This window comes from Musca autumnalis, unplaced genomic scaffold (genome assembly GCF_047663935.1).
Source record: "Musca autumnalis isolate F117 unplaced genomic scaffold, ASM4766393v1 scaffold_4, whole genome shotgun sequence".
In the NCBI taxonomy this organism is placed as follows: domain Eukaryota; kingdom Metazoa; phylum Arthropoda; class Insecta; order Diptera; family Muscidae; genus Musca; species Musca autumnalis.
Window position 1 is genome coordinate 89,878,046 of NW_027411977.1, and position 19,876 is coordinate 89,897,921.

General features: G+C 37.7%; 1 protein-coding gene across 1 annotated transcript in view; it reads left to right on the top strand.

The window, feature by feature from the left end:
• The first annotated feature begins 6,242 nt into the window (after positions 1-6,242).
• Positions 6,243-19,876, top strand: part of Dbx (homeobox protein Dbx) — a 95,088-nt gene continuing 81,454 nt past the window's right edge. Inside the window, exon 1 of the mRNA XM_073983957.1 lies at positions 6,243-7,302. Within this exon, the coding sequence (XP_073840058.1) occupies positions 6,504-7,302 (799 nt within the window). The 5' untranslated portion in view covers positions 6,243-6,503. The remainder of the gene's footprint in view (positions 7,303-19,876) is intronic.

Genomic DNA, 19,876 nt, shown 5'->3' on the forward strand with positions numbered 1-19,876 from the left:
CAGAGTTTTTGTTTGTAGTGTAATTATAAACCCGCTTGAGGTAGCAATTTTAGCTCAATAGTCACGAAATTTTGCACGAAGTAAGAGTTTAGGTTGAAGAAAATGCCTATAATTTTACATGATTATCTGATATTATTTAGCAGTTGACTAAGGCCATTACTTTTGTATGAAAAATATACAAATTTTATATTTGGTCCTGGAGGGCATATACCGGCAAAGTAGCCTACATATGGAAAAATAACTACTGATCATTCCCCTGATGCAAATTGCAATAATGTGTCTGCTAGATAACGCACCTACTGCCTGATATATAATGTGCTTTCTGTAGAGAACCACAATTTCCTCCCATGCTACAAATTGTCTCTATCATGACAGAGAAATTTTGAGTTCAGTTGTCAAATTGGATTTTTATACAAATATTGCAACATGGGATCGCCTCGCCACCTATTTTATGCCTCAGGATTTAGTGTAAAGGGGATACAAACAAAATACGACCAAAGATGTGTCTCATCGCAATATTGGTTTTAGACCACAGATATTTTATCGAAATTCGTTTCAGACAATTTGGAGTCTATTTAGCGCTGTCCGTTCATCTGTCTCTCTTAATGTCTAGCTGGTTGGTGCGCACGATTAGAAACAAATTTTATACAACGTAACATTTTGACTAAACTTTGTTTAAGTTCAAATGTAGGCTATGTCGGTCCACACCTCCCCCAAAAAAGTTCAAAATTGTTTTCGAAAAATTGTGTGAACGATAACTGGCGAAGAGAGCAATCGATTTGCTCCAAACTTTCCATATATTATTATTCCTTCCAGATATCGGATAAGACTATATCGGTCCTTAGGAGTCCTCTAGAATCGTTTTGATTTTTTTCTGCAAATTGTACTTGCGCTGCAAATCCGCAAGTTAACTCTCAAGGGGATTTTCTGATTGGTCGAAACTTTACACATCGTATTATTTCATCCAGTCATGTGCCAGGTCGGAATATGGACTATATCGGTCCGTCCTTCGAGTACCTCCAACACAAAATTTGGGAAAAGTGCAGTTTGAGGACCCGTATCGGATCTATTTGAATATTATTTTCTTTTCTTTTTTTTTGAAGAAGGTTCTTTTTACGGTCCGTATTCTCGTCCCTTTCCCGGGGTAAGTCATACTTCCTGAGATAATAGTCCAGAAGTTCCAAAAACCCCTGCCGGCTCCAACTAAAATTACAAATCTGAAAAAATAGTTCTCAAATATTTCTAAAACTCAGAAGTTAACTTACTAAAATTGATTTGATATAGCCCCATATTACGATACCTACAGATTCCACGTATTTTGAAACAAACTCGTGTTACAAAATAAATATTTTTTTAGAGGCTGAAGGTATATCACCGTTAGCGCAGCTGACTTCTACTATCTTCTTTGGTGTGTAATTGAACATGAGGGGCTAATCAATGTGAATTTTCCAATTTTCGAATATTTTTTAGAAATGTATAATTTATATATTTTCCACAAACATCCCAGTAAGGACAAGGGAGGCTTTTCTTATATCAATGGATTCATATTAAGTTATTGATATGTCAACTAGTTTTTATCGCCGAGTCCGAACGGCGTGTCTTAAGTTGCCACTTGTAGAGACGTTTTTCATGGCTTAAATACTCAGGAAATATCGCCAGCATTACTAAGGGGTATTTTGCCACCGTTGACAATTTGATGGGAATCGAACCCGGACATTCAGTGTGCAAGGCGGTTGCACATAGCTAATTCCTACAGGTTGTGGTGAAGGGTATCACATGGTCGGCCCCGTCCGACTATAGCCTTTGCTTACTTGTTTTTATATGTTTTTTATTGGTGGAGAGGATTTCTGTCAAAGAGAGTAACAACAACGAACCCACACAGCCACCAAATTACGTGACCTGGTTTCGCTGTTAGTTGAGCAGCTCTTCAGACGAATCGACTGTGGAATGGCTTCTCTGTCGTAGAACTTTTCGTTTTTCAAATGCAAATGTGTTTTTATAGATTAACGGATTTTTGGCCGTTGAAATGTATTTCTTCATTTTTGTCGGTTCATACGCCCAACATTTAAACCCCCTAAGTACATAATTTTTTTTTTAAGTGTTTCAATATACACAGTCTGAGGGTATACTTTTTTACTTATTTCAGTTGATTTTGAGTTAACGATCTACGACAAGTCCTAATCGATAGCTAAGATCAGGGGATTTGGCAGAACAATGGAGAATTTCTGTCGAATTATTTTAGAATCACTCCTTAATCACTTTCCGTAAATTTTTTGGCTCGTTATCATCCTGGAATGCCCATTTAAATGACATCTCTTCTTCAACATAAGGCAACATCACGTCTTTTGTAACGTTACGATACTTGAAACGATCCATAATTCCGTTAATTTTATGAATTTGCCCAATCCTTCGACCTAAGAAAAAATTCCAGATCATTATCTTCTGACTCCATGTTTTACAGTGCCTTTGCAATATTTAGGATTTAATTTATAATTAAAAAGAGTATTTACAATTGTGGGAACAGCCTTTAACACCCGTTAAAGGTAGTGAGCTAACATGTGCCGCGCGTTCACCCATAAGAACGTTAAAAACTTGGGTTTGGTCGTCGGGTTAGTAACCCTCCCCTAGAAAAAAACAGCCTACAATGAAAAAACGATAGAAAAGAAAAACAAACCCCTCTAAAGTTGACGAATCCTGCAAACGTTTTAAGGACCATGATCTGCGAATCTGCACCTGGAATGTTCGCACTCTTTATAGAGAAGGTGCAGTCTTCGCATTGGCAGACGTACTTGAAAAGTACAAGGCCGATATTACTGCCATACAGGAAATACGATGGATTGGGAAAGGCGTCACAACAACACCTAGGGGTGACGCACTGTATTATAGCTGCCATGACGTAAAGCATGAGTTTAGTTGCGGATTCGTAGTTAGTCGGAGACTAAAACATCTGGTATCCAGCTTCACCCCAGCGAATGAAAGACTTGCTGCAATTCGAATAAAAGCTAAATTCTTCAACATCAGCTTTATTTGCGCTCATACACCCACAGAAGAAAAGGACGAACAGACCAAAGATATATTTTACGAGCGCTTAGAGGAAATATATGACCGTTGCCCTGCCCATGACATTAAAATCGACCGTGTTGGATGTACGATCGTTCCGAGGCGCAAACATTGATTCGGACCACTACCTTGTTGCAGCAAAGGTACGCACCCGCTTAAACGTAGCAAACAAAGTACGAACAGACACAACACGAAAGTTAGACATCGGCTAGCTGCAATCACAACAGATAGCCACAGCATATTCCACTCAACTAGCCCAATTGCTTAATCAAAGCACTCCTCATCCCGATAACATATCAGCGCAATGGCAAAACATTGCCCATTTCATGCAAACAGCCGCAAAATCCATACTTGGATACCAGAGACCTCCACCAAGGAATCCATGGTATGATGAGGAGTGTCGTGCTGCCACCGAAGAGAAAAATGCGGCATATAGGGCTACTTTACAATCCGTAGCAACGCGTAGCGCACGAGAGAGATATCGGGAGAAAAGGAGAGAGGAGAAACGTCTTTTCCGCAGGAAAAAGAGAGAGATGGTAAAGCGGGAGGTGAGAAAAACGAGATGTACAGAAACCAGAATGAAGTCCGAAAATTCTACCAAAGAGTGAAGTATCAAACTGATGGCTTTGGTACAGGAACATTCTCCTGTAGAGACCAGCAAGGTAATTTGGTAAATGACACAGATAGTGTGCTCAGGATATGGAAAGAACATTTTTCAAAACTGTTGGTATCCAATAGTAGCGAAGACGACGAAGATACCACAGATCCCATCCCAGAAGATGGTATTGAATCTGTGCCCAGTCCACAAGAAGGGAGATAAGACTGTATGCTCTAACTATAGGGGCATAAGTCTACTCCCTATTGCCTACAAGATCGTGTCAGGGATATTGTGCGAACGACTAAAGCCTATGGTCAACGAGATAATTGGACCATACCAATGCGGCTTTAGACCTGACAAGTTCACCATTGACCAGATATTTACCCTGCGGCAAATCCTGGAGAAGACCCAAGAGATGCAGATCGAAACCTACCACCTTTTTGTCGATTATAAAGCAGCCTTCGACAGTCCGCTGCGTTCAAAGGTATTCCAAGCCATGTCTGAATTTGGTATCCCCGCAAAGCTCATCCGGCTTTGTAAAATGACTTTAACTGACACAAGATCTTCAGTTAAAATAGGAAAGAACCTCTCCGATGAGTTTAGTACCAAAAGAGGTTTCAGACAAGGAGACAGCCTTTCATGTGATCTTTTCAACATCCTGCTGGAAAAGGTTATACGAGAGGCAAACGTGAAAAGAAGTGGCACAATCTACACCAATAGCCACATGTTACTGGCTTATGCTGATGATATAGACATCATGGGCCGATCAGTAAAAGAAGTAACCGATACCTTTATGAAGGTCGAAGGAGAATCTGCTAAAGTGGGTCTGGCGGTAAACGGTGAGAAGACCAAGTTGATGGTGTCGACGCGCAATGCGTCCATTGAGCTCGGACCGACTGTAGAGGTTGGTTCCTATAATATTGAGGTAGTAAAAGACTTCGTCTACCTCGGCACCTCCGTAAACACAACAAACGACATCAGTTTTGAAATAAAAAGAAGAATTGAATTGGCCAACAGATGCTACTTTGGTTTAAGTAAGCAGTTTAAAAACAAAGCCACATCTCGTCAAACAAAAATAACGCTCTACAAAACACTGATACTACCCGTGCTGATGTATGGTTCCGAAGCCTGGGTACTTGCGCAAGCAGACATGGCAGTGCTTGGCGCAAACAAGTGGATGATGAGATGAAAAGGCGCGGTATTCCAGAGTGCGAAGCAACAAATACGTAGAGAGAAATGGAGATCTTTTCTTAGTTCGGCCTATGGAACAAATGTTCTGTAATGGGCCAGCTAAGTAAGTAAGTATTTACAATTGTAATTGCTGTGGTCATTTTCATTATCGATAATTATATTAATAATATGCGATAGTAGTTTGTGATTGTAATATTGGAAATTTATCGAGATTATTGTATATAACTAGCAAACCAATCAGTTAGTGTCATTAAAATGGGTGTAATGTGATGTGGAAAATGAAGGTTAACGATTGATATACGATTTTTCATAAATTTCCAACGGAAAAACAATCATAACATTTGGTGTTTTTTGATCCTCATGTGTATCCAATAAATCCGATGCAAAAAGTCGACACCCGATGAATGGAAATTTACTCGTACTTGCATGTTCATAAATCATTAGCACACAGGGTGACTCTTTTATTTTAAATTTTTATTCCGATAAGATTTTTTTTTTTTTTTTGCTTTTAAATTTTCATCCCACTGTATGTGAAAGATTTATTTTTAATCCAATAAGAATAAAAACAGTCTGTGTGTTATTCAACCATCAACGCTTCACTTAACAAAGATAGCACCAAGTCATACATACAAATAAACACACACACAGCTACTAACAATTTAATCAAGTCAAGGATATTCACAAATAAATTCAGTTTGTATGGTGGCATGTTAGCAATTTCTGGCAGTAAAATGAAAAAAAAAACTCCAAACAAAAAAAAATGATAAAATCCAGACCGGTGAAAGGAACACGAAAATTAAAATTTTATTGTTTCAACACACAAAAGCAGCCAACAAAGAAAAATATGTAAATAAAATCAAATAAAATAATTGAGAAAAACGAAATGAGGGGTTCATGGCCGCCAAAGAACAACAACAAAAACAAAACGACGAAGAAAAATATTATGTTGTCAAAAAAACGAAAGGAAAATACGATAAAGGAAATAATAGAAAACAATGAATGCATTACCAACATACTTAAATTAATACTGGCACAGATGGTGAGGATGGGTTGTGGCGGCAGGATAATAATATTGGCACTGCTATATGGGGAAAAAGGAGCATCACGTGCCGTGTATACATGTATATTCACACAAATACACATATACGGTGATTTCTACTCACACCAATACCATTGAAGTTAGTGGAAAACCATGGCCGCCAACATATCCCTGTGAAATGTGGGCAGGAGAAACAGACCAACCACCGCCAAGCAACCCTTAAAATCCCAAACACAGCCGCACACACACGGGCACACACAACGACAAATGCGCAATCCTCCAATACTGAAATGTTGTTACACACAAACACACAAGCAATGTGCGAGAAAAATAATATTCGCACAGGACATCGTCGTCTGTTGGCTCACGGGGTTTACAAGGTTCAGTTCGATTTTTGAACGAAACGCGTTTACAAGTCTCGCACTACGCAGACTTGATGACATAAGGATATATTGCGAACTGCGTGCAACGGAAACCCTAATAAATAATAGTTATTAATTAATAAACAAACAAAAAATTGATAATAATAAAAAACGCAAATCTCAAAACTGTGATTTTTTTAAACTCCCAAATAAATTAAAACAAAAATAAACCGCATAAATCTATGAATAAAAAATGCTTGTGAGTCGTAATTCATCCTCGGTATCTTCACATGAAGATGCTGGCAGTGCTTTTGCATCGGCAACCCAAATGGCTGCAAATGCCGCCAATGAAAATGATCAGCAACTGACCTACAGTAATAATCCCTCGCAACAAATGCAGCAGCAACAGCATCATCATTTAAATCATCATCACCACTTGACTTTAGCGGCACGCCAACAACAACAACAGCAGCAGCATCACCAATCTCAAGTGTGTTGTCACGAGTGTGGAAATTTCATTCAAATGACAAATTTAAAACAAAACAAATACAACAACTTAAAAATCGTTAACATAAAATGTGAAAAGTGTAAAAGTTCGAATCGCAAAGCTCGAAAATCAATTATGAAATCAAATAAAAGTCAAAGTGTAAATAGTGAAAATATAAACGGGAATAGTGATCGCGATAAAGGCAACAACCATGATAATAATGACGAGGATAATGATGAATTTTGTGCTGCGGATATAAAGAATCATGAAGACAATGACTTGGACAATGAAAATGATGATTTAGATGAAGATGCTGATATTGGCATCGATGATGACATTGAAATGGATGACATGGATCATGACGACGAAGAAGATGATGACGTCGATTTAGTCCATGAGGATGAAGATGACGAGCTGTTGACACCACGTATACCTAAAGTTGAGAATATTTCTCCAATTCCGAATACAACAACCCTGTTAAAGGATAACAACAGTAAACCGATTTTAAAATTTAGTGTTTCAGCAATATTGGGTGATACCCGCGAAGGAGTACGAGTACGAAATGGTAAGCAGGCAATCGAAGCTACTTTAAGGAATTAAACTTACTTAAACAAAATCTAAGCCAAAAATATTGAGAGTTTGCGTGAAAGGTGTCAAAAGAACGCGATCTAAGTTCGGGAAAAATATTACGATGTGTAACGTTTTAACGTAATCGGATGAACGTTCATTAAGAGATATCGTCATTGGATAGTCGATCCATCTGACTAGCTAAGGAGAATGGACATTGCTAAATCGACTCTAAATTGTATGGCTTATATTGCAGATGACTTACGTTTTTATGGATAAAAATTCTTTGGGGGCAAGATCTAAAATTATTCGTTCGTTGAAGATTCTTTACCCTTAGTTTTTGGGTTATTCTTTGTTGTCAGACGTTTCTTGATCGACCTTGATTCTGCAATCCGTTGAACATTTTTCTTTATGTTCTACGTTTAATCTTCACTTGTATGGATTCTCTCCCAGCAAAAATACTCATTACAAAACCCTCTATTAACCCATTATTTTAACAGAGCGTTTCGCGTGTGGTAAGTGGTTATTTTCTGGCCACTTAAATAAGTAGTTACTAAAAGTCGTGAATTCTTGTTTGACTGCTTATTCTGGTGGTCAAAAAATAACCACTTATAAAATAATGGGTTAGTGGTGGGTTTTGTAATAAGTTAGGTCGTTAGGCTTTCAATAATTACCGCTAAAATTTTTTAGAGCCTAACAACCCAAGGAGCAAAACATTGAACTTAAGGCATATATCTTATTATCTAATTTGTGCAAAAAAAAAACTAAAAGGCAAAAACTGGAACCCGGCTGGGATTTGAGACCAGCAGAATAAGTTGCTGACGTCTTAGCGTTCTAAGCCACAATCCACTTAAAAAATCTTTCGATGTGAAGGACATATTCCAATCTACTATGGATAAAAGCTATCGTTTGTAATATGATTGTCTAGCAACAACATCTAATTTGCCCGCTGATGTAAACCTAACCAGTTTTTAACTTTAACCCTAATGTTTGTCGTCAAGTTCAAATGTCCAAAAAGGGCCACACATTTCTGGAAAGACTTTTTTACTTTACGACTGATACTTTTTTACTTTTTTTTCAATAGAATCTCCCTAGGTCATATCGCTCGATTAATTAAATTAATTAAAAAAACTTTTTTTATACCCTCCACCATAGTATGGATGGTATATTAAGTTTGTTTTTCTGTTTGCAACACATCGAACTAATCATTTACGACCATATAAAGTATATACATATATTCTTGATCAGTATAAAATTCTAAGACGATCTAGCTATGTCCGTCTGTCCGTCTGTTATTATCACTCTAGCGTTCGCATTAATTGTGCTAGAGCACTACATTTTTGCACACGAGTGTATTTTTTCTGTAAGCAGGTCAAGTTCGAAGATGTACTATATTGGACCACTTTTTGGTATAACCCCCATATAACGGTACCTCCCGATTTTCGGTATTTTGCGAATTTCAGCTACATTTTTTGACCAAACTACCTGTAATTTTACGTTTGGGGTTTCCAGTGGTCACAAAATATCTCCACTAAACACCGTCAACATTGGTCTATGTTTTGGTATAGCCCCATACAACGGTACCTACCGATTTTCGGTATTTTGAAGATTTTAACTACAATTTTTGAACAAACTACCTGTAATTTGACAGTTTAAGTTCCTAGTAATCACAAAATATCTCCACTAAAAACCGTCAACATAGGTCCATGTTTTGGTATAGCCCCCATATAACGGTACCTCAGGATTTTCGGTATTTTGAGGATTTTAGCTACATTTTATGACCGAACTACCTGAAATTTCACGTTTGGGGTTCCCAGTGGTCACAAAATATCTCCACTAAAAACCGTCAACATAGGTCCATGTTTTGGTATCTCTCGATTTTCGGTATTTTGAGGATTTTAGCTACAATTTTTGACCGAACTACCTGTAATTTGAGAGTTGAGAATCCTAGTAATCACAAAACATTTCCACCTAAAACTGTCAACATAGATCCATGTTTTGGTATAGCCCCTATATAACGGTATCTGCAGATTTTTGGTATTTTGAGGATTTTAGCTAAAATTTTTCACCGAACTACCTGTAATTTGACAGTTGAGGTGCCTAGTGATAACAAAATATCACCTTCAAAAACTGTGAACAGAGGTATACGTTTTTTTAAATAGCCCCCATATAACGTTACCTCCCGATTTTCGGTATTTTGAGGATTGTAGCTACATTTTGCGATCGAACTACCTGTAATTTGCCGTTTGAGGTTCCCAACCAAAAACTGTCAATATAGGTCCATGTTTTGGTATAGTCCCCATGGAACGGTACCTCCCGATTTTCGGTATTTTGAAGATTTTAGCTACAAGTTTCGACCTAGCTATTTGTAAGTCGGCATTTGAGGTTCCCAGTGGTCACACAACATCTTAGCCTAAAACTGTCAGCATAGGTCCATGATTTTGTATATAACGGTGCCTCCCCATTTTCAGTATTGTTGACCCAACTATCTGTAATTCAAAAAACTGTCCAGATAGATACATACATGTGTTGGTAGATTTTTAACGATATCTCCCGATTTTCGGTTTTTTTTGGATTTAGCTACAAATTTCGGATCCAAGTATCTGTAATTCGACATTTGAGTTTCCGAGTGGTCACAAAACTTCTCCACCAAAAACATAGGCCCATACTTTGATTAAGCCCCATATAAGGTTCCCAACCGATTGAATGCACTTTTTATGCTATTTTTACCTTATTTAGGTATAAGTGGTCACTGAATATCTCCTCCTAAAATTGTGGACAGAAAAGAAAATAATTATTCCGTTTTACTTCAGAGTATTTTATGGTGGAGGGTATGAAAAGTTCGGCCCGGCCGAACTTAACACGTTTTCACTTGTTTTTATTGAAATAACTTTTTGACATCACCATGTTAAAAGCCAAATGGAAATGGCAAATAACACTAAACAATTAGATAAAGTACCATTCAGCTTTGCCGACGGAGATACACCCTCATTCTGAGTAAATTGAAACTTCCATCCACGGGCAGATCGAATACCGGCCACACAACCAAAATTCTTTTCCTCCAAAACTTTACCTGGTAGAAACACATGGTACCTGGTAGAAACACATGGTAGAATAATAAAAGGTTACCTGAGGCCCATACCTATATACGGACGTATACCCAGGGCGTGTGTGGTGAAAAAAGTAGAACAAATGTATTCTTATGAGAACTACGTCGAGCGTATACTTTTTGTAAGTTAAAAAAGATTAACTTTGACAGAACGTTATTGTTTGTATGTGTGTGTGTGTGTTTTGTATTTTAAAAACAAAAGCCCGACAAAACATGAAATCCAATTAATTGAAAAGGAAAATTATTATCTAATTAATTGAAAAGGAAATGTTTTACGAATGAAAACATTTAAGTAAGTTTTGGTCGCGGATTTTGCGTTTTAAATGTGATTTGGGACTCAACGTATTTGGGTAATACGGACGCTCAGAGAGCGTTATTTTGGTAGGTTGGTGAAATATTGGTGTACGTAGCAGTTACGCTCACAGCACACAGCATTGTATTCGCCTTGACGTAACTTCGTTGTCAAAACGATTTTGACACACCTAGTATGTATGTGTTTTGTGTATGTAAACACACATATATGATGACAAATTCTTAATAAATGTTTTTAATTTCCCCGCCGAAGGCCGTCTATTTAGAGATACATTGGATTATATTTGATATTGTACTCCGTAAGCTTTAGAATGGTATCTATATTATCGTTATCCGTTCACAAATGGCAAAGTTATAAACAATGGAAATTTCGGAACTTCAAAAGCCTAATTTTGAGAAGTTTGGACTTCCCCCCAAAGAACTTTACATTTTGTTTGGTCAGGACGAAACGTTGGTTAATAAACTATGTATATGTGCAGACGACAGTCGTTTGTGGAATTCAAAAACAAAAAGTCCTAAACCCGTAGTGGGAAGCAGGGAGGGGTAATATCTCTGGAACTGTTTAACCTCTACCTTTCTGAAATTCCACACCATCCAGACGGCATAGACATCCTAATGTCCGCTGGTTGGATAGTTTCAATTACAGAGGAATACAGAGATGTATCTTCGTTTTTTATACCCTCAGCCTTTAGGCTAGAAAGGGTATATACACTTTCATACGGACAAAATGTGCCTCATCGAAATAATGGTTTTAGAGTTGATTTAGCAATGTCCGTCCGTCTGTCTGTCTGTCTGTCTGTCTGTCCGTGTGTCTGGCTGGCTGGTGCGCACGATAACTCTCTAACGGATGAACCGATTCGGTTCAAATGTTGGCTTTCGTAATACTTTGTCCAAACTTAGTTTAAGTTTAAAGATGAGCTATATCGGTCCACTCCTTCCGGTACCTCCCCCACAAAACTTCAAAAATTTTCGGAAACATTTTGCGCACGATAACTTCTTTGCACATCCTAATATATCTACCAGATATAAATCAGGTTCGAATATGAACTATATTTGTCTACTCCTTGTGGTACCTCTCACACAAAATTTCGAATAAGTTCACTTTAAGACCTGCTCTCGAATCACTTTGATTTTTGTTGAAGCGATTTACATTCGCTACCTCCATTACGACGGTAAAAGTTTTTTCAGGGGCAAGTCCATATTTCTTGGCAAAACAGCCCGAAAGGTGTAAAAAACCCCTATGTCACCATATGTGGCGGTCGGAGAGCACGATAACTCTCGAAATGTTCAACCGATTTGGTCCAACATTTGGTCTTCGTCATATTGTATCCACAACATTCGGTACTTCTCCCAAATATTTAAAAAATGTCACTAAAATGCTAGGACGATATCACTTGAATGAGGCAACCAATTTGGTCCAAACTTTGGATCTCCTAATAGTTTATCAAAATTTAGTTTAACTTCTAAAATGGCCCATATCGGTCCTCCCTAAGTGTACCTGTCCTACAAAAGATCAACATTTGTGTCTTAGTGCAGTTAATTCCTAATGCACATTTTTGTCGGCAAGTTCAAATGTCCAATAAAGGTCACAAAATTCTGAAGAGTCCTTAAATACATTCGATCTGTCCGTAGGTGAAAGTTTCACTTCATATTGGCTGAGGGTACGTATCTGTCGGCAAAGCCGACTGACACTTTTTTACTTGTTTTGAAATGATGTTACCTTTTTGAATTGTACCATGGTAGAAACATTACGATGTGCAAAGTATGAGTCTAATCTGTTACTCCCTTCGAAAGATATCGCGCGCTTAATTTTATCGAAAATTGTTGAACTTTTTTGGGGAAGATACTTGAGGGAGGGGTCCGATATAGCCCAAATTCGAACTTGATCTAATTTTGGACAAAGCCAAATTTTTGATTAAATCGGTTCATACGTTCGAGAGTTATTGTGCGCCCCATATAACAGCCAGATAGTCCGGCGGACTAATATTGGTAAATCGACTCTAATGCTCTAATGCTAAATCGAAACTAATGCATTTAACCATGATATCACACTTTCAATAATGGACAGTGACCGGTAACAAAATCAAAGTGGCCTTTTGCAGAAAAAATATAGAAACTTTTGGGACACTTATCTGGTCCTAGTGACCTATAAACACCCCAAGAAAAATATTGCAGTCCTAGGTCCAAGTTTTCGCGCGGTTCCCATGTAACGAATCCTCCTAAATTGAAGTATTTTACTGTTACCAACACATTGTTCAACCGAATTTGCTGTAACCCTGTACCAGTAGTTCTTATTGCATAATAAACCTCCACGCGAAAATGTTTCCGTATTGGTAAAACTTATATCTCGGTATATTTCGTCAGATTTTAACCAAATATTTTTCTGCAGAATTACCTGTAATAATGTATTTTTGGTTCTCAGTGCGGGAAATCTCAAAGTTTTGGCGTGTCCAACCTTAGGTTGTCAAAAAAAAATATTTATTAAAATGATCTGAATTATTAAAAAATTAGAAATTTGTGTGTGAGCCTATCCGTATTTCGGGCCCTGTATTATTTCGTCCTTATTATTTCTATTTGTTTCACACGTTTAACCCAAACGCATCTTTCAATTAATACCTTCCCCACATAGTGGTGTAGGGTACACAAAATATTTATTATACCCTATACCACAATATGGAAAAGGGTATTATAAGTTTGTTTTGGTAAAAATTCATGTAACACAGCGAAATATTCGTCGGAGACCCCCAATGTGGTATACCATTCTTCATATCTCGACGAGATAAAGCGATTTTGAGATGTGTGTCCGTCCGTCCGTCCGTCCGTCTGTCCATTATAAATTGTAAACACGCTCCAGGCCGCAATTATGGACCGATCGTCACGAAATTTTGTATGGAGGTCGGGTTCAGATCAGAATAGATCCCTATTCTTATTGGTGATGATCGTGAAATATTTAGCGGGTGAAATGGACCAAAAACATAATATTTATCTAATTTTGTTGCGGCTCTGTAGGTCTCAATAATAGTCCGATCAACGCGTAATTTTAAATAAGGTAAGAGTATATCACTAAGGAGAAGCTTGCAATTTGAGATGGCGATCGGATAATATTTAGAGGGTTAAATGGACCAAAACTTTTGTGTGAAAATTGTGAAAAATTTTAATATACAGCTTATATCTTAATTCCTGGAAGTGACATTCCGGACAAGTGAGATATACTTGAAAGTGGAACGCTTGACCTTTCAATTGATGCCAATTATGTTGGTGTGCATGATTAGATAACAGAGTTACAGCCTAATATATCCCGTTATTTGTTTGTAGTGTAATAATAAACTCGCTAGAAGTCGCAATTATACATCAATAGTCACGAAATTTTGCACCGGGTAATAGTATAGGTCGAAAAAGATGCCTACAATTTTGAATGATGATCTGATATTCTTTAGCGGGTGAAATGGACCATTACTTTTGTATGAAAAATATAAATTTTTTTTTTGGTCGATATTTTAATTCCTTGAGGATATATATATTTCGCAAAATAGCCTACATATGGGAAAAAACTACTGACCTATCCTCTGATGTAAATTGCAATAAAATGTTTGCTAAATAACGGGCCTACTGCCTAATATATAATGGGTTCTGTGTAGAGAACCACATTTTTATACCATGCTACATATTGTCTCTCCAAAAGTTTATGTAACACCACGAAATATTCGTCCTAGACCCCTTATTTGGTATGCCAAAATTCATATCTCGACGAGATAAAGCGATTTAGTGATGTGTGTCCGTCCATTAAAAATTGTAAACAAGCTTTTAAGGCCGCAATTATGAACCGATTGTAACAATTTTTTTAATGAGATTGGGTTCGGGCCAGAACAGAAATGATTAGTTTTTGGTGATGATCGTGAAATGTTCACGGGATGAAATGGACCAAAAACAAAATTTTAACCAATTTTGTAGCGGCTCTGTAGGTCAAAATAATAACCCGCAAAATAAACAAAGTTTAAGTTTATGATGAAGAAGAAGCGTACAAACCAACGTGAATATCAGATAATACTTAGCGGGTTAATGGACTGAAACTTTTGTGTGAAATTGGTAAAAATTTCAAAAACGTACTACATAAGTGGGTTTCATTACATTTTAGTTTGTGTGAACTAAATTTTCCTTTCCTGCTACAAAAATGTCTTTGTCATGCTAGATAACTTTTTGGTTTTGGTCATAAGTATTATACATTACATCTCTGGTGTTTGATAATTAAATTTTCACAATCATTGAAAAGAAGTTCCGTGGAGAGCGTTTGTCCAGGGATAGTGGTATAGGGTATCCCATGGTCGGCTCCGTCCGACTATAGACTTTTCTTACTTGTTTTAGTAATATGTATGCACAATATTAAATATTCCTCCAACCGAATTTGGAAATTTTATTCAAATTTGGAAATTTTATTCAAAGTTCCAATTATAATCCAGATGGCCTAATATTGAAAAATTAAAAAAAACACTGTCAATTGTACAATTATCTTTTTTGCATATGTATTCTTATTTTATTATAAACCATATGATTCAAATAAAAAGACCAATAATAACAAAAAACAAAATAAATGCTCCGCAATAAATCTGCAACACTAACATTGTCATTGACTCAAATAATATTGAGAATTCTTCCTCCGATCATATATGGCATGGACGATCACACCCCTCATATCTTAAGCTCACTTTAGTTATGGATGAAGGATTAGCCAATGATTTAGATCAGTTGCTATGAGTTTTTCATTGAATTCCTCATCATTATCATCAACATAATGAAGGTATTAACGGCATTGTTCATCGGCATTGTTTGGCCTATCAAAACACATTTTTTAAACCTTTAGGCATTAAAACGCTGCTGTAAAAACAAAAAGCAAAATTTTATACGAGTTTTTTAATCATGTTTAAATTATTGGTTGCGGTAAGTTCCGTTTCGTTTTTTAACAACTATCTACCACCAATAGAAAAGAACAGCAACAACAATGATAAAGAATGCCTGTGTATCCTTAAATCCCCACAAACAATGATACAATGTAACATTATTTTATTCTTTTCTACTTATTGAGGGTTAATTTTTGTTATTTAGGCCTTTTGACTGCCAATTCTATTTGGTGGAAGATCAACAAGCCACATAAATGAATAGCATGCACACACCAGCCTCCTCACACTTTGATACACATCCGGCAATGTGATCGCACACTGGAATCGCCCAAGTAGAGATTCACTTATTCATTTGGAAGGCGTAACTAAATTGCCCATCCGTCACTCATAAACTACAGCTACTGTGCGCACACGTTTATTGCAGTGTTACTTTGTATAAAAAAACTGTTTGTGGTAGGCAGTTCACGCATACGCAATTTTTTATGAGGAAAACCTCCTTTTTTTAGGAAATTGCTTAACCGTCGGCATTATTAGATTAATTGTCAAATTTTGCGGTATTGTTGTTGTTTTATTAAGGCAATTTTTGGGTTATTTTGTGATTATTTTTCCCAAAAAAATAATATTATATTTATTGTTAATATTATCTGAAACCACGGCACGTGCGTAAGTTTTTTGCGGAATATTTTTGGCAAATATTTTTTGTAGGTGTTAACCAACCATCAAATGTAATTATTTCCAAAAGGAATACACCTACCAATAGAGAATCAATTCCATTAGATGAAATTTATAAGGTCTGCCTTGACGCTTTTCCCCGTAAAGTGTTCAATTTTGTAATAACTCTGGTCAAAAATGGAATGGAGGAGAATGCAATTTTCAAAATTTTTTATGAAAGCAAATATACTATTTCCTGATATTATTGTACAGTCCAACTTATCAATAACGTACCTAATTATACGTTCGTTATAAAGATAAGATTTACTGCTACTTTCTTACACTTACTCCTCTAAAGAATATTTATCCTTTACTGCGAACTGAGAATAGATTTCCTCTTCTCTTTATTCGCTACTTTACCTTGTCAATTTCGAATATCATGATCTGTAATCTAGTCTTCCAATTGTTTAGTTCATCGAATTCTTGGCTTTCCCGTCCTGCGTGTCCGCAATAAATAACCCGTTTTTAAACGCCATTTTCATCCTCGCTAACGAAATCTCTGAAACACTAAGTTGATGTCGTTGTATAGCCGGTACAGTTCGTGGTTCATATGCTCCAAGTACTGGTGTATCTGTTCACGTTTAACTCTACTCATGACGTCATATAATAGTAGATACAGCTCGTGGTTCATACGACGTCGTATTCATCGTTAACGCATATTGGACCGTAGATCTTGCGAAGAATTTTGCTCTCGAATACACCAAGCACTGCCTTATCTGCTTGCGTAAGTACCCAAGCTTCAAGCTTGGTGTATGCATTAGAACCGGTAGTATCAGGATAATGAAAATATCACACAAAAAGCTCTATCCATGTCTCAAGCGTCCTTTGGTAATAAACTGAGGATCTGATATCAGTGAAGATCATAGCGGAGAGTTTTGCGGAATAGAAAATTTATACACGGCTTGGAATATCATCGAGCGTAGTCAATCATTTGTGAGTTGATCTACTGACAGTCATAAAGCATTATGTCGCCCCGAAGTCACAGCCATATTTAAGACTGTGTCCTATCTTTGGATGTCATTCTCTTCATCGAACATCCTATAATGCGACGACATCCGTTTTGTGTTTTACAACTACATCCACTTTGGCTTTAAGACATCCCAGGTGCAGATTTGTAACGTGATTTTGTCTTTGGCTAAGATAAGCTCAGTTATGTCCAGGATCGCCATGAGGACCTTACCAAATAACAAGTAAAAAGTGTCAGTCGGCTTTGCCGAAAGATATATACCCTCAGCCACTATGAAGCGAAACTTTCACCTCCGGACAGATCGAATGTATTTAAGGTATCTTCAGCATTTTGTGGCCCTTTTTGGACATTTGAACTTGCCGACAAAAATGTGGATTAGGAACTAACTGCACTAAGACACAAAAGTTGAACTTTTGTAGGGTAGGTACCCTTAGGGAGGACCGATATGGGCCATTTTAGAAGTTAAACTAAACTTTGATAAAATATTAGGAGATCCAAACTTTGGACCAAATTGGTTGCCGCATTGAAGTCATATCGACCTAGCATTTTAGTGACATTTTTTAAATATTGGGGAGAAGTACCGAAAGTTGCCGATGAAACTAAGTTTGGATATAATATGACGAAGACCAAATGTTGGACCAAATCGGTTGAACAGTTCGAGAGTTATCGTGTTCTCCGACCACCATATATAGGGGATTTTTTACACCTTTCGGGTTGTTTTCCCAAGAAATATCGACTTGCCCCTGAAAAAACTTTTACCGTCGTAATGGAGGTAGCGAATGCAAATCGCTTCAACAAAAATCAAAGTGATTCGAGAGCAGGTCTTAAAGTGAACTTATCCGAAATTTTGTGTGAGAGGTACCAGAAGGAGTAGACAAATATAGTCCATATTCGAACCTGATCTATATCTGTTAGATATATTAGGCTGTGCAAAGTATGGATTATATCGATCGCTCCCTTCAAGAGTTATCGTGCGCAAAATTTCGAACATTTTTGAACTTTTGTGGGGAGGCACCTGAAGGAGTGAACCGATATAGCCCGTATGAAAGTTTATATACCCTTTCTAGCCTAAAGGCTGAGGGCATAAAAAGGCTAGTTATCTTCCCTTCCCTTTCCTGGGGGTTAAATCAGGTTTTTATTGATTGGAGAACTAGTACAATCTACGACGATCTGAATATGATCGGTAACTCGACGATTCATTGCTCGGTAGTACACCATTTAAAGGCGATCAGGAGCTAGATGATTCATTGGCCGGTAATAGAGTTAGACTGGGCCGATGCCAGGCGAACGTTTTGCACGGTGTCATCGATTCTTGCCCTGGGGGTTCTCTCTTCTAGATCATGAAGATCCCTGCTGACATGTCTGGGTTGGGAATCTTATTCACCCTTTGGTGATTATGATGGCTCCCACGCTAACACCCGACCAACGAAGCATGCCATTGTATTCCTGTACCAGACGAGTCTTTGTCTCCTCATGTGGATGGTCCCCTAAAGACATGAGGGACCATTTGAATTTCTGTGGGCGGTATTTCGACAGCTTTGAATATCGCGGACCAAACTGGCACCGCATAGGTTATCATAAACCGGCTTATCGCGTTATATGTGGTCCACAAGATTTCTTTATCTGCGCGGACGACATGAACATGCTGTCGAATGTGACCCCTACAATCTTAGGTTAGTTTGTGGTCTGTTCTCACCTCTGCCGTCCATGTGGGAACGGAGTGACGGTAGATTAAGTGGCGGATATTTTCATATTCCTCGGGTGGAAAAAGGTGATAAAATCAGTCAAATAGAAGTTCAGGAAAGGTGCCTGACGCATCATCCGCATACGTTACAATCTCCATGCCGTCTGCAGGGGCCGGAATACAGGAGAGCTAGAGGTTAAACAGTTCCGGACTTAGACTTCTTATTCCTAAATTCCATGTACGATTAGGGTCCACACATATAATTGATTATCCAACGTTTCAAACTTGGCCGGAGTCCATTGCAAAAAAGATGCATTTTTAGGGATTGAAATAACTACGGCTTGTGTTTAGTGCTGCTAATGAGGCTGACGTCTCACTGCTATGTTCACGTAGCATGAAGCAAAGAAGTCTATGTCTTAGTCCCTCGCACGGACATGTCCAGAACAATCCCTTAGATGCACCCACTCCCAAAACCTAAACGAAGTTTGAGTGTGGTGGAAGCGGATCTGACAAAATTAGCCTTTTCCTCCGTCGGGCACTCGACGATCGCGTTATCGTTGTTTATTAGGGCTAATGCTACGCTAACCTCCAAAATATTCTACAGTTGCTAACTGTTACTTAAAACGTTTACGGTTGTCAACAATAGGGGAAGATTCTTTCCTTTTTTCATAGAACAGTATGTTTGGATAGGTTTGGTTGGTTACTAACTCTCCATCGCCTTAATGAACTTTGAAGGTCTCATAGGCAATGAGGCATCGGATGCTACATACTTGTATTGTCAACTCATGGATCATAGGAACTCGTACATTTTTTCCGAGTTTCTCCCCCGAGATTCGCCAAAATGTTCGCTGCTGTTTACAACATACATATGTTCACGCCCGATCAAGTATGGTT